Consider the following 13,908-nt stretch of genomic DNA (forward strand, 5'->3'; position numbering starts at 1 on the left):
GGGGGGAAAAGGTTTTGCCCCCCCCCCCCCCCCCCCCCCCCCCCCAGGCAGAGCTGACAGTGGGCCATCACCGGTCCATCATACTGATGGAATCCCCTAAATCGAAACCATGGGTCACAATTAAAAACCCATAAATTAAAAATCTACTGTTTCAATTTTGGGGAATTAAACCCTACTCAAGTGTGCAAGCACCCAAAATGTTTAGCCTTCCTGTTCCCATGAAGCCTCAACAACCTGAGTGCTGCTACATACCAGTGCAGCCTAGTTACCAGCTTAGTGAAAGCCTCATCACAAAAACTTACTTCTATGAACCAAACTAGAAAAAAATGGAGCTATGAAGAACACTCTAAAAGGTCACTGCCTTCACATCATAAGGCAGCAAATTTATTATATGATGTAAGTTTTTTTAATTAGTTTTTCTTTTTTATTATTACCAGCGTTGATCTTTCCATGAATCCAGGAGAGCACTTTCCTGAGATCTGTGAAAACACCTGGTGATCCTCTCTGGTCATAGTTTTTCCGCAAGTTATTAATCCAACCACGAGCACAGCCCATGCCCCAGGAAGTCACACCAGCCAGAGTCCAGGCACCATGCTTACGCCGGCACAAAAGAGGACCCCCAGAATCACCCTACAATAAAAGAAACCCATCTTACAGGAAAGCACATGAAATTAACTCCTGTGTGAATAAAACAGACATGAGAATAAAATGAAGAAAAGGTATAAGCAGGTTCTACTATGTGGTCATACTTCGAGAATTAAATTATGAAAAGGAAAACCACTCTCAGTAGTTGTATAATGCAGGACATCTGTCCACACACGTGTAAACTTCAGCTACAGCAAGACATTGGCATATCTGTAGGTTTCTCTGTTCAGCCAACCTGGCATGCATCCTTTCCTCCATCTGGAAATCCAGCACACATCAAAGTGTCACCTTGGATTGGTTTTCTCAAAGTTAATAATATTCTAGAACATTCCTTGTAATTCAGGATCGGCAAATTCACTTCATGCAAAACTTGAGGAAGGTTTCCATCTGAAAAAGAGAAAGTAAAGAAAAAACAAGTTAGCATTAAGTTGCTAGACAGACTAGAAGGTGAACTTAAAACTTACCATTAGTGCTGTAAAAAAAATAATTTTATTTCTGCTAATATTTTCAATGTTATTATAGACCATTAAAATGCCCAGAAACTTGCTTTGAAAAATAACTCTTTGAATAGCCAACCTTTAGTTGCATAAAATTTCAGATGTCTTGCTTTGTAGTATAGGCCCATAGCCACCAATGACATCTTTACAGGGACTAGGTCTGCCCATTCAGATGCACTTGGAGGATTGAGGCCCTATTAAAATGCAGTTTTAAAAAAAAAACATGCAAAATCCAGCATCTTAAAGCAAAAATCAGACCACGCCCAAAAAAGAAATGGAACTACATTTAAGCAACTTCCTCCCATCAAAAGACAAAAAAAAAAAAAAAAAAATCTGTGAATTGGACCAGATTGCAACTATAAAATAAAAAACTCATAAGTTTTTCATGTGTTGTTCAGAATATTTATTACAAACCTACATTTACATAGAAACACCACAGTTATCCCTGAGGGTTTTATAGTATCCCTACAACAGCTGTACAACATGAACACAAATCTCTTTACATTGCTTTAGATATTAATGATACCAGGGGCAGATCCAGAGGGGTTGCACTTTGATACCTGCTTCACCCAAACTTTAAAACCAATTGCCTGGCAGTGGCAAAAGCATTTATAGTCAGGCAGTGCTGAGGAAGTCAATTGTCTCCCTCACGGCTCATTATAATCTACTTGAACCCTTGTAAACTCTGCATTCCAGATGTGTTAACGACCCTTTCCTCTTTTTGATAGGCTTGCTGTTCAACCAGTCAAGCTATCCTTTGTTCTGTAATTCTACTGTCTGTTGTATCCTACTGGTAATGGAGCTATTTCACAGCCCTGAGGATTGTCTTTAACTCATTCCAATGAAGTTATATTTGTTTTCACTTCCTTCTTAAACAGAATAATACAGCCCCAGGCCCCTGATATATTAGTAAAGCTTCTCGTTTATTTTTAACTGGAGAAAAACAGGTGGTGTTTTCCATGTGATGACGCAGCTCACCATCTGCACCCCCCTTTTCAAATTTCTAGATCAGCTCATAAATGATATGGCATGAAATAAGTACCCTGCGGCCTCATAGCTATGTGTCTGAAGAACAGTTTAGCTTTAAAAATATGAATTTATAGGTGTTTTGGATAGTAATTGGAGACCTTTCAGCAAGATCAGCTGCCCAATATGGCCACACATGGCAGAGTAAGGGAAATAAGGTACCCCCTTCCTATTTACCACAAGTGGGTTGGGGGGAAATCAACCACCCTGCATGGAATCAACTCCACTTTTACAGGGAAACTCTTCCTCAGGACTCCCCAGGAAGCAGCCGTATTTCGTCTGTCTTTCTCCCTCCCATGGCTTCACAAGGGGTAAGCCTCTAGCTCTGAGACCCTAGCTTCCTTGGTGATCTGTAGCACCTCCACCTCTGAGAGCTCCTTCTTTCTGGTTAGCTCCCAGATTTTCTTCTTTTAAAGAGAAAGGCTATCCGAGTACCAATGTCCCAAACAGCACAGCACACTCTGCTCGAAACAGTTTTGAGCTGTTCCATGGTGCTGTTCCATTCCCTCTGTTCTTCCTCAGACTCCACTTGGTCTGTCCTGGGACTTTTCTGTCTGTCGTAGGACCTTTTCTATATTCTCCCTATCCTCCCTGGGACTCCCCTTTCTCCTCAGCCCCAGTTAGCCACCCAATACAATTAAACAAAGTCATGGAGAACCAAAGTTGTCTCTTGGCCCTATTGCCAGGTTCAAACCACGATCTCTCCCTGGGGTGAAAAGGGCATCTAGATGCCCTGTTTATAAAGCTACAATAATTGTTTTCATCAAAGCCTGCTCGTACTGAGCCCTTCCCCAAAGTGTTCCCAATAAGAACTGCAGGAGATTTATATACATGCTCCAGGAGTGGGGCAGAGGGGGGCACTTTAATTAGAGCTGCTCCAAAAGTCTCTCTAATTAAAGAGCCCAGAGCATCTCATGTATCAGCATCCCTGCATTGAAAAAATGGCAGTGGGGGTGCTTTAACTAAAGCTCGAACGAGCTTTAGTTAAAGCACCCCTGCCGCCATTTTTCAGCCCAGGGACTCTAATACATGTGAGGCTGGAATCTGCTACAGTGCAGTAAATACCACGGTCCAGCAGACTTGATTAATTGAGTCTGCTCCAACATGCTGTAATTACAGCAGGTCAGAATAGCCTCACTGCACATGTATAGGTGTCCCACTAAGCGTTTTGTCACATACCCTCTCAGGCATGTGGACCCTCGACAGCCAGCACAGCTGAGCTCATGTAGAGGGGAAAGTGCTTGGCACTACTTTCCAACTTGACCAAGGAGGAAGCCAAGGAACAAATTTTCACCTTCTTAAAAAGGCATAATTTGGTGTCTCATCTGTTTTTGAGGGGAATGCAGCCAAACAAAACTTGCGGTAATTTATGACCAAACTGTTATTTATTGAATTTGCTTCGGTTCACATTTAAAGACAAGATAGCAATCTATATCATTTTCCAAGCAGCTGAACAGAAACTAAAGGTTAAATGTTCAAACAAAACACTTGGATCTATTATATATAGGACTTGAAGTTACACTGCTTTTTTTGGTAAAACTTTGGCAGTTGGGAAGAGATTCATCTATGTGGAAAGGGCTAGCACAAAGCCAAGGAACCACTTAAGCCCCGTTTTAAGATTACAATGCTCATTTATAGACAGTTTCTTCCTGGCCCATCTATGACCTCCATGCGTAAGTTGCCTAGAGTTTTGAGCCGTCTACAGTTCGTTTTAGGTTTCAGATATAAACTGAACCAAAGTAAAACTGAGCAAATTAAAAAAAAAGGCTACTGCTGTGAATTACAATCCCAGTTAAAAGAGTTCCCTCCTGTAGCATTTACACCATCTGTCTGCTGTGTACATGTAGGCATGCTGCACGAACTATCGTACATTTCAATAGAAAAATAAAGGAGCTCATAGATCCAAATATTAGTACTTTAGCACAAAAATTTCTTTGGATAGATGTGATATCTTTTATTAGACCAACTAATAGTTGGAAAATTGTTCTTTGCAAGCTTTCAGCACAAACACTGTTCTTCAGGCATAGGGAGAGTCTGCTGGTGTTGCTTGTGCTGTCCTGGGTAGAACAGAAGCCAGTGCAAAAAATTCAGGTCTGTGAAAATGCAAATGCATGGCAGTGAGGATCTAAGGGAATGGGAGACAGTGGGTCAGAGACAGATGGGGGGGGTGGTACTTAGGCATTTCAAAGAGGAACTCCAGTGGCTTACTCTCTCTTAGACGGCCCCAACCACAAGTGGTGCAAATGTAGCCTGGATCAAACTTCTCATCTGGATCAGGAAGGCATGCTGGCACAACCGATGGACCTAACATGAATACACATATGGAACTTCTTGGTAAACATGAAAAAACAACTTTAGTTTTGCTTTCCTTTTTATATGGTCCTTCACTATAGACCACTATGGGCTTGTGTGACAGCCGTTACGGTGTTATTCTTGAATCCAGGGCCGCATCCATACACATGCAGACGTTTGTTTCCCTGGGGACAAGTAGCAGCGGCACACCTTGTGTCCCTAGGGAACACCCATGCCATGTGCCCTCTGGTGCATGGCAGGTTACCCCAGATAGGGGAGGCTGGTGCCAACAACTGTACTGCCCCCAGAAGCCTTACTTGGGATTATGGGAGCCTTGGGGAGCTGCAGCTATGGTGCTCCTGCAGATGGCCAGGCTCCAGTTTTGGGTGGCACACATTGCCACCATGTGTACTGCCCTGCTTTTTTTTTTGGAATGGGTTTTTTGAATCTGGGATTTCTCCCCATTGCAAGGTAGCAGAACAGAGAACACCTGCATGCGCAGTGTGTGGTGCCAAAGACAGGTCTGCGGCACCATGTACTGCACATCCACACTTGTCTGGATGCGGCCCAACTGTCTGTGGTACACTGGCATAAGCCTGATGTTTCACAGAATTTGGCCTAGGGGCTAGCTCATCAAATCATCACTTTAGGTCCAAATCTAAGTTTTTATTTGGAAAAAAAATCTTATCCTAACAACTGCAAAGAAAGCCACAATAACGTGAAGCAAACATAGATGTAGGCCTGAGTCTGAAGAGTGTGCAGTGAATTGCACTATGCACCTCAGTGTGGTTTTAACACCAAGACCAACTGCTCTGCATTAGCATTATATGACTATCAACAGGTAACCTAGCAGTCATGCTCAATTTGGACTTGGGCTTGTTTATACCATGGTAGTAGTAGCAGTCAACTCAGCTGAACTGATTTTTTTCTGACTTACCTCTAGATCTCCAAATACAAAGTCAATGCAAACTGTTGCATCATTTAAAGGTCTCTTATGTTGCATATTTTACTACAATTTATTTTTTCTGTGAAAAATATCCTTAAAATTCTGTATAAAATATTATCCCCCTTAAGCAATAACCTTAAGAGTGTTAGCCAACAAGACAGTCTGTGGGTTTGACCATGAGCGAGTGGTATGTCCCAAGTCTGGGGGGCACCAGATCGCCGACGGGGGGGTGGGGCCTGCGGCCATTCACTGATGGGGGCATAGGGGGGTCCCCCAGCGGACAATCACTGGGCCAACAGCAAAACTGAAAGTGCACTTTCACTGACACTTCTTTTTTCGCGGCTGGCGCTTCCAGGGGGTGCACAGCCAATCTCAGGGAGTGCACGTGTACCCATGTGCACCCCCTATGCATCGCGAATGGTTTGACATTTTCCGTTGGAAATTATTGCCTAGAACTATGACCTTACTAAATCTGAAGGAACCCTTCAACTTCACAAGGGCAATGTCATAATTCATGGGTCTTCCAGGATTGAAATTTGGGTGTTTAATGATGGACTCAACAGGCAGAGTCTGCTCTTCCTCCTCCTCAAGACTCAAATCATACTCTCCTGCAGTGACATTCAGGTAATCCAATATATACCTGTAGGATGGTTAAGAAATGTTGAAATATTAAAAGTGGAGATACTTAAAAGTGAGAGAAAACATTCTTAGGTTACTGGTTTTAAACATCATCAGCAATGACAACCTTAATATATCACCATCCATCCACATATCTAAACATTAATTGATTAGGGCTTGCAGTCCCCAGTGGGGTGGCAGGGATGGGGAAACCAAAGTACAAAGACATGAAATTATTTACTTAAACCACAGAATGAATTTGCGACATATATGGGAAATTCCTTATTTTTGGTCCTGTGCTCTAAACATTAGATCTCTGGTGGGTCTGGTTCCCTGTTCTCTCTCCCCACCTCCTCGTCCCCTCCCCCCCACCAGGGCTTCTCTACTCACTCGCACATTGTGGCAATTCCAACTACACCCTGCACCATGCTGTCCCCTTCCAGCCCACCCCTGGCCTTAGCCCTCCCATCCTTGCCTCCCTGTCCCCGTATGGACCTCAAAGAAGCTTACCTGAAACCCAGCAATATTACTCATATTGCTGAATGAATGGTCCATGTGCTCATGCTTTGACACCAGGTAGTGCTGCTGTGTGCCTGTCAGAGCTTCAGTGAAGCCATGGCTGCTTAGTGTTTTTACTGATGGCTAAAGGTTTGTGTTTTTTTTGTTTGTTTGTTTGTTTTGTTTTTGTTTTTGTTTTTACAGACTTTACTGATGGACACTTGTTTTGTTTTTGTTTTTGTTTTTACAGACTTTACTGATGGACACTTGGGTCTTTTTGGGTTTGGTTTTGTTTTGGTTTTTCTTTTTTAATTACAGTCAGTAAATTTACTGACAGTTGGCCACCCTGGTGCTAGCCCTCTGCATAGCAATGATTTTTTAATCCGAGATCTCTGTTAATTAGCTGTACTGTGATACAAAACACCTACCTAGACAATAGATTTGACAATAGCATGCTTCTTTATTTGGGACATCTGGCTTCTAAATAGAAATCTATTTTAATCTCATGAGACTCACATTTTCATAAAGAGCCTATAGGAGTTTAGATGTCTAGCACTAGCAATTTGTCCCCTAATGCTTTTGAGCATCTTTGAAAATCCCTAATTTGTTTTAAAGTGTAGATAAATGAATGTCTAGAAAAGAATTTTTTCCGTTATTATTCAAAACTGAACCCTGCTCCATTTTTTCCTTTCCTCAGTAATTCAAGTTATTTCAGGGAAGAGAAATTACTTGCATTATACACTGATGAGCATCTTAAGCCATAGGATTTCTTAAAGAGAGTGTTAGTCTATAGAGCTTTACCTTGAGGAACAGAAATTGACTTAATTCAGACCCAGCCTCTCTGTTCTCCCTACTTTGAGGTCTTTAATTGCCACACGAAACCAGGCCAGTTGTATCACTGCTTATTATTAAAGAGAGTATCTCTCCAGCAATGCACTGCCTGGTATCATGAAAAAGCACTAGCTTAGTTTGAACTTGCAGGGAAGAGTGCAACCAACTAAATCTCCAGAGAACAATGTGTATTTATTTTTATGCCCTCTTGTTAATAGGCTACAAATTTTACATGTTTAATAGATAGAAAAACAGACACTGGAGATAATTGGTTAGTTCATTTGAAATCTTTCACTTGAGATTATTGGTTCCTAGAATCTCTCTCTCCTCCTCTGCCCCCTCTACCTACCCCCTCCCCCAACCCCGGCACTTCAGTTTTTAACATCTCTCCTTTAATAAAATTGCAGTTTGGGAAAGGTCTGGGTTTTTGTGGTTGTTTTGAAAGCCCTAGACTTCAAAACCCCTACTTACGTAATTACATTTTTAATGTGCAATGAAGGGCAGATTGAGCCTTTTGTGCACTGCACTCTGCTGCTTTAAGTATTACAGTCTGTTACTATTTGGCATAAATTTTACCCCAAACTGCTAGAACAGTGTTATTTGTTTTAACATTTCCCAGGTTTGTTTAACTTTAGAAAACTACTTCGGAACTATTAGGAGTTCTCTGATCTCTTAGACAGATATTTTCAGGAAGCATTTTCCAAAAAGAAATATTCTTAGAAACAAACTTCACATGCACATGCCACTGCACCAACACTTTTGGTAGCAATATTCTTTTTTGTTCTTATAAAGCCTTGTAGACAAATTCTTCATTCATACCTGTCTACAACACAGTGAGCTGCCGTGACCACCCACTGAGCAGAAACAATGGTGCCGCCACAGAAATGTCTTTGCCTTCGTTTCAAGGAAACCTGTATCACAAAGAATGGCATCAAGTAAAAATCTATACATCTACTCTGATCACATTCTCAAAGCCTTCATAAATTTGAAGTTAATACTGCTTAGAAAAATTCAAAACCACTTCCTTGGCTTTCATGTTGTCATTGGTTCTAAGAAATACTCACTCACAGCTCCCACTGAGCCTCAGTGTGTGTTCAACTTTCTCTCCTTCTGTGACGTGGGGTGCAGACAGACATTCAGACCCCAATTCTACCTCACAGCACTTTACATAAGTGCCTTGAGATAGAGCACGCACCCCTACCCAAAAGACATTCTCCTGTTGAGTTGGGAGGGATTGAGCCTGCCTGCACGGGCCCTCTCCTTAGCTCCACCAGTTCCAGGACTGTCAGCAGGGGGGAGAGGGAGAGGGAGAGGGAGAGGGAGAGGGAAAGGGAGCAATCCCGAGCTGCTGGCTGGGGTTTGCTGCCCAGCCTGAGCTGGAGTTGGAAGGCGGAACAAAGCCTCCTGCCTCACATCCCCCTCCCCACTAGTACCATGGAAGGAGTACTGAGGGGAGCCAGTCTGGGACTAAGAGGCGGGGGGAGGAGGGGGTTTGTTCCACGCTACCCAACCCCCCACCCCGCTCAGGCCAGGCAGCAACCCCAGCCAGCAGCTTGGAGCTGCTCCCTCCTGTTGTCTCCCCTTCTCACTCTCCCTGCTGACAGCCCTGGGGTGGGCGGGGGGGAGGAGTGGGACTCGGCTGCATCAGTCCAGCCCAATGCATGAAAAAATTAACCCTAGGGAACACAAGTTCCCTAAGGCACTCTAAAGCAAAGCACTTTCATCTAATACCTCATTTGAGGAGAGTTAATTTTTGCATGATTGACCACTTTAAAAGTGCTCTGTAGCCATGCATATGTAGAGTGCTTTCAGGGTCCCAGTTTGCATGGAAAATGTGACTTGTGTAAGTGTGCATGGTTACAAAGTATATATATAAATCAAAGAAAGATTACTGATATATTCAGCATTGGAGAGGGAATGAATTAGTTTGGAATCTTTCACCTGTGAACTACTGACTGTCTTTCACACCAGTCACTAGTTCCTGAAAGTCTTGAGCCTTCACAGCTTTTCAGTGGCCTTTGTGAAACAAATCTGCAGTCTCAGATGAACAACCACCAAGAACCACAGTTTCCCAAGTGTTACTTTCTAGCAATTAGTTATGTTTCCTTTATTTTCCCAACACCTTCACCCAGCCCTGTTTATCGCAGATCCACATTGTCTTTAAAACATGGTAATTAACAAAGCAAAATTTTTCTAGGAACTCTCTTCTTCCTCTATCTGCTTCACTGCTTTTGATAAAAGTAGCATGGGACTCAACAATACAACATCAAAAGTGCCAATAAGCACATAGGATACCTGCCTTTGCTTTTGTTACATCTATGAAAAGTTGGACCTTTGCTCTGAAGGTGGCATCAGATAAAACAGTATTTTCTTGTACTAACCTGCCATGGATGGGAGCCTTGTTCCACCTGGTTCCCACCAACAATGCGTGTGAGGAGGTTGAAGTAACTCCATGGCTTTGTCTCATGTGGTTTCTGCCCACACCTAGGGTCTGGTAGAAACAAACAAAAAACAAAAGGAAAAGGAAAGAAAAAATGAAACCACATTTCTGTGCCACATTCTATACAACGTGCAGACATTTGAAGATAAATCAGCTAAGATGCCCATAAAGATCCATCCTGTCACCCTATCATACAAATAACTGGAATCTCCTTGAGGGTACCTGCATACAGCCTACAGAATCAGAAAGAGTTTACTAACTTCTTACTCTGGATCTGAATGATCCTTTTTTTTGTTTGTTTTTTGTTTTTTTTGTTTTGTTTTTTAGAAGCAGAGGATTGGAAGCAACTTCCAGGGTCAAGTCTAATCCTTAGTTATTGCAGTTAATTCTCTTACATAATTTATTTCAGAAACTGATAACACTTTACCTTAAAACTATTCAGCTCCCTGCCCCCCCCCACACATATCTCCCCCCTTATTCCTATTGAGAAAAAGGTTTTGTGCCTACATTTGACTAGGGTGAGAAAAGAGTAGCTGGCTACCCGCTACAAGAATTTTTCTTTTAGGCGTAAGAAATACAAATAATTACACCTTCCCCCTAGAACAAATAATGCAAGGCAAACAAAAATATGTAAAACTTTTAAATCCCCATTTATTTTTAATTTTGGGATAACTCCTGCACAGTAATGGAAACATCCATCATTTAGCCAAATGTTTTTGCTTTCCTTTTTGGACAACTGGGTTTCAATGGCACATTACGTAAGTTTCGATAATCAACAGCTTAAAATTTCTCAAAAGCATTGAGCATTTGCCTAATGTTGCTACTGTATAGGTCTGTGCTAAAGCTACCCAGTGTGGTCTTGTGAGGCAGAGAAAAATACTTTTAACAATAATATTGAACTTTTAGTGGTTTTTGTTTAAAAGCCAAGCATCTAATTCTGGCAACCTGCATCTAGAGAAAAGAGAGTGGTTTGACTGCATTTCCCAGACCAAATAATTTGTTCAGTTGCTCATTTTTGAAAATTGAGTCCCAAAACATGTTTAACTTTCCCTCCTGTGACATTAATGCATTAAATATTTATTTAATTATTTATAATATTTATATTTATTTAATGAAAGCAAGTGAGATGTTCAGCATATTGGAGAGGAGACTACTTAGTTTGGGATCTTTCACTGGTACGCTACTGATTCTCATTCTAGAATTGTATGACAAACTACCAGAAAGTCTTCAAGAATCAGCAGCAATAAAAATATGCCAAGTATATACAGTGGTGGGTGAGAGATCCCTGTAAAGTTTTTTGGAATCCCAGACAGTTTCTATAATATACATTTAAAGGGGGATTTCTAAAAGTGCTTGGGGGCTGCCCTAGCTGAAGTCAGTGGGAGCCATGTCAGGTGAATGCTGATGCAACAGCTAAATGAAATATTTCATTCAAAACTATAGATGAAATATGACCTTTCCCATATGTGAATTTTATTATAGAAATTTTTCCCAGGTTTTATTTGACACGCATACAAAACAAAACATTCTTCTTTTCGAATTTCTTGGTTTTTTTGTTTATCAATATTTTTCTAGTTCTCACTCCAAAGGCAAAAGACAAAAAGGGAGAAAGTGACCCAGTGAAATAAAAGGTATCTTTGTTTTGGCTCAGGTAACCAAAGTCAATTTAAGCTTTAAGTGTGAAAACTGAAAGAAAAATAATTTTCAAACTCAAAATACAATTTTTTTCTCTTTTTTTGGTTGAATATCCTAAACATTTTGGTACGATATCAGTATTTCCCCATATAAATAATGGTCTCTCAACCACCACCACAGTGCAGTGCAGCTGCCTGAGCGGCACAGTGCTCCCACAAGATGAAGACACCAAACTCCTGACTCTTAAGAGAGTTTGAAAGTGTTTCCAAAAAATGCTTCAGGGACACCTGACTTCATTAGAAGTATGAAAAAAATTCAAATTAAAAAAATTAAAAATTTTCCTTCCACTAGTGTAACTTTGTAAGCATCTGACAACTGAATGATGTGCTATCAGATTTGCCAAAATCCCCCCATAAGATTTTATATTAATATTACTACTATAGTAATACATTCCTTATACACAGACACACACATGCACACTTTCCAAACAACAAATATATTGCTCACAAGCCCAAAAAATACTATCCTTTTTTTTTTTTTTTTTTTTTTTTTTTTTAAAAAAAAAGGGGGAACCCCAAAAAAAACTTTCCTTTTTTTTTTTTTTTAACAGCAAAGGGGGAACCCCAAAAAAAACTTTCCTTTTTTTTTTTTTTTAACAGCAAAGGGGGAACCCCAAAAAAAACTTTCCTTTTTTTTTTTTTTTTTTTTTTTTTTTTACAAGCAAAGTGGAGAACCCATACAAATAGCTTGAGTCTGACGTTGTGTGGATTAACTGCACTGTATTTTATATCTGCCTGTAACTCAAAACAGGCTACATTCACCATTTTAAAAAGGAAATACTTGGAAATCCTTAAAATGACTGCCCACACTTCTGATGATGACTGTCAGATGCCTAGGGCAATTAGCAATGCAAATAGTGATTTTGTGAAGCATAAAGAAAATTGAACACAAAGATTAAAAAAATCCAGACTTGTCCTTGCACTTTTGCTGCCTAGATATTTCTGTTGTTTAAAGATCTACATGAAAAAAGTGAAATCATTGTTTCAGAGGCAATGCATGGTCTTGTACCAGGTAAGATTCTGACCTTTTGCCTTTAAAATGGTTAAAACCATCTCTTAAATTGTGATCCTACCTTTTCGTACAGATAGCAGTGCTGAGTTTCCATCTGTTAGATAAACTATTCCAATCGTGAACAAAAGCAGTTCGTGTAGCGCTACTGGCATTTTGAAGCTGCAAGTGCCTGAGTAAAGATGAGAAGACTTTTTATAGAGGGAACAAAAAAGAATATGCAACGCAGTGGGAGAGTAGAAATTGACTAATTAAAGTGGAGGTTACTCATTAATCTGGCCATAAAGCATTTACTGGGCACAACTAAATTTTCCAAATTTAACCAAGCATGATACCTTTTATAAAAGCATCATATTACCAAAGTCTTTGTTGCTCAGTATTTTCTCAAGTCTCTCAGGAACCATATATTACCACTGCATGGTCCCCTACTAACCTTCCTATATACCTATATATTCAATACATTTCTTATATATTCCCATATACCTATAGACCTCAGGGGTCAGGAGGAATCAATAGTAATACTCGTTACATTACTTTCACAGGTTACATGTAAAGTTTATATGAACTTCATGTACTGTACTTTATATTTTTAGCCAGCACAGCAGAAACCAGAGAAATACATTAACAGATTATTGCATGTTGATAGCATGTTCAGTGATGTGCAAGACAAAAGAAATTAAGCCACATTTTCAAATGATCAGCGAGAAAGATCTGAGCATTGCCCATTCAGCCCTACAGGTTAAGCGATTTAGATACCTAGGTCTGATTTCAGAAGCAATTTAGCAACTTAATGATGCCTACAATGCAGTCCAGACAGTTGCATCTCAGCAGGATAAATTAGCTTCATGCTGCCCTGAGTTGGTGCCTGTACTGTTAAGTACTGTTGTTGGTGCTGAGTTGGTACTGTTGGTGCCTGAATCAGCTTTCTTAAAACTCAATTAAGTATCTCAAGGCTACATGGCAGTTTAGGCAAACCACAAGGATATTACCACACATGCATTTGGAGAGGATTCAAAATTGCAGTGGTTGTTATGTTCTAATGATTATGCACGGACAAGCTGAAAATGATATAAATGTAGCAAAACAGATCCAACTTTAAAACCGGATGCAGAAGTCTTAAAGTTGGCGCATCGGATTAGTTTCCAGCTTGTCCACACATAACAACTAGAACATAACAGCCACTACCCTTTTAAAACAGCTCCAGATGTATGCGTGCCCATACCTTCTGTTTCTTTGAAAGGCAAAGGGATTTAGGCAGATAAAGCCCTTTCACCACCATTTTGAAATCTGTTTTCTTGGGGTTCTCAACCAGGTAGAAGGAGTTGATAGGCTGCACGGGAAATCCTAGAGAAGAGAATGGTCCATCATTTATGAACATTTTTCCTTGTTAATTCCTGCAGTAGGCAATGACA

General features: G+C 40.6%; 1 protein-coding gene across 3 annotated transcripts in view; it reads right to left on the minus strand.

The window, feature by feature from the left end:
* OVCH2 (ovochymase 2) overlaps positions 1-12,699 on the minus strand; it is a 55,064-nt gene extending 42,365 nt beyond the window's left edge. For 2 of the 3 annotated variants that reach the window (XM_019519550.1, XM_019519548.1), the window contains exons 1-7: positions 12,561-12,699; positions 9,735-9,844; positions 8,173-8,264; positions 5,874-6,046; positions 4,377-4,472; positions 881-1,032; positions 435-630 (exon numbers count right to left, since the gene is read on the minus strand). In XM_019519550.1, coding sequence (XP_019375095.1) covers positions 435-630; positions 881-1,032; positions 4,377-4,472; positions 5,874-6,046; positions 8,173-8,264; positions 9,735-9,844; positions 12,561-12,651 — 910 coding nt within the window. In that variant the 5' untranslated portion in view covers positions 12,652-12,699. The remainder of the gene's footprint in view (positions 1-434; positions 631-880; positions 1,033-4,376; positions 4,473-5,873; positions 6,047-8,172; positions 8,265-9,734; positions 9,845-12,560) is intronic. The other variant, XM_019519549.1, reaches the window with a different exon arrangement.
* Positions 12,700-13,908: the final 1,209 nt, after the last annotated feature.

Source organism: Gavialis gangeticus, unplaced genomic scaffold (genome assembly GCF_001723915.1).
Source record: "Gavialis gangeticus isolate Ggan-Ray unplaced genomic scaffold, GavGan_comp1, whole genome shotgun sequence".
Classification (NCBI taxonomy): domain Eukaryota; kingdom Metazoa; phylum Chordata; order Crocodylia; family Gavialidae; genus Gavialis; species Gavialis gangeticus.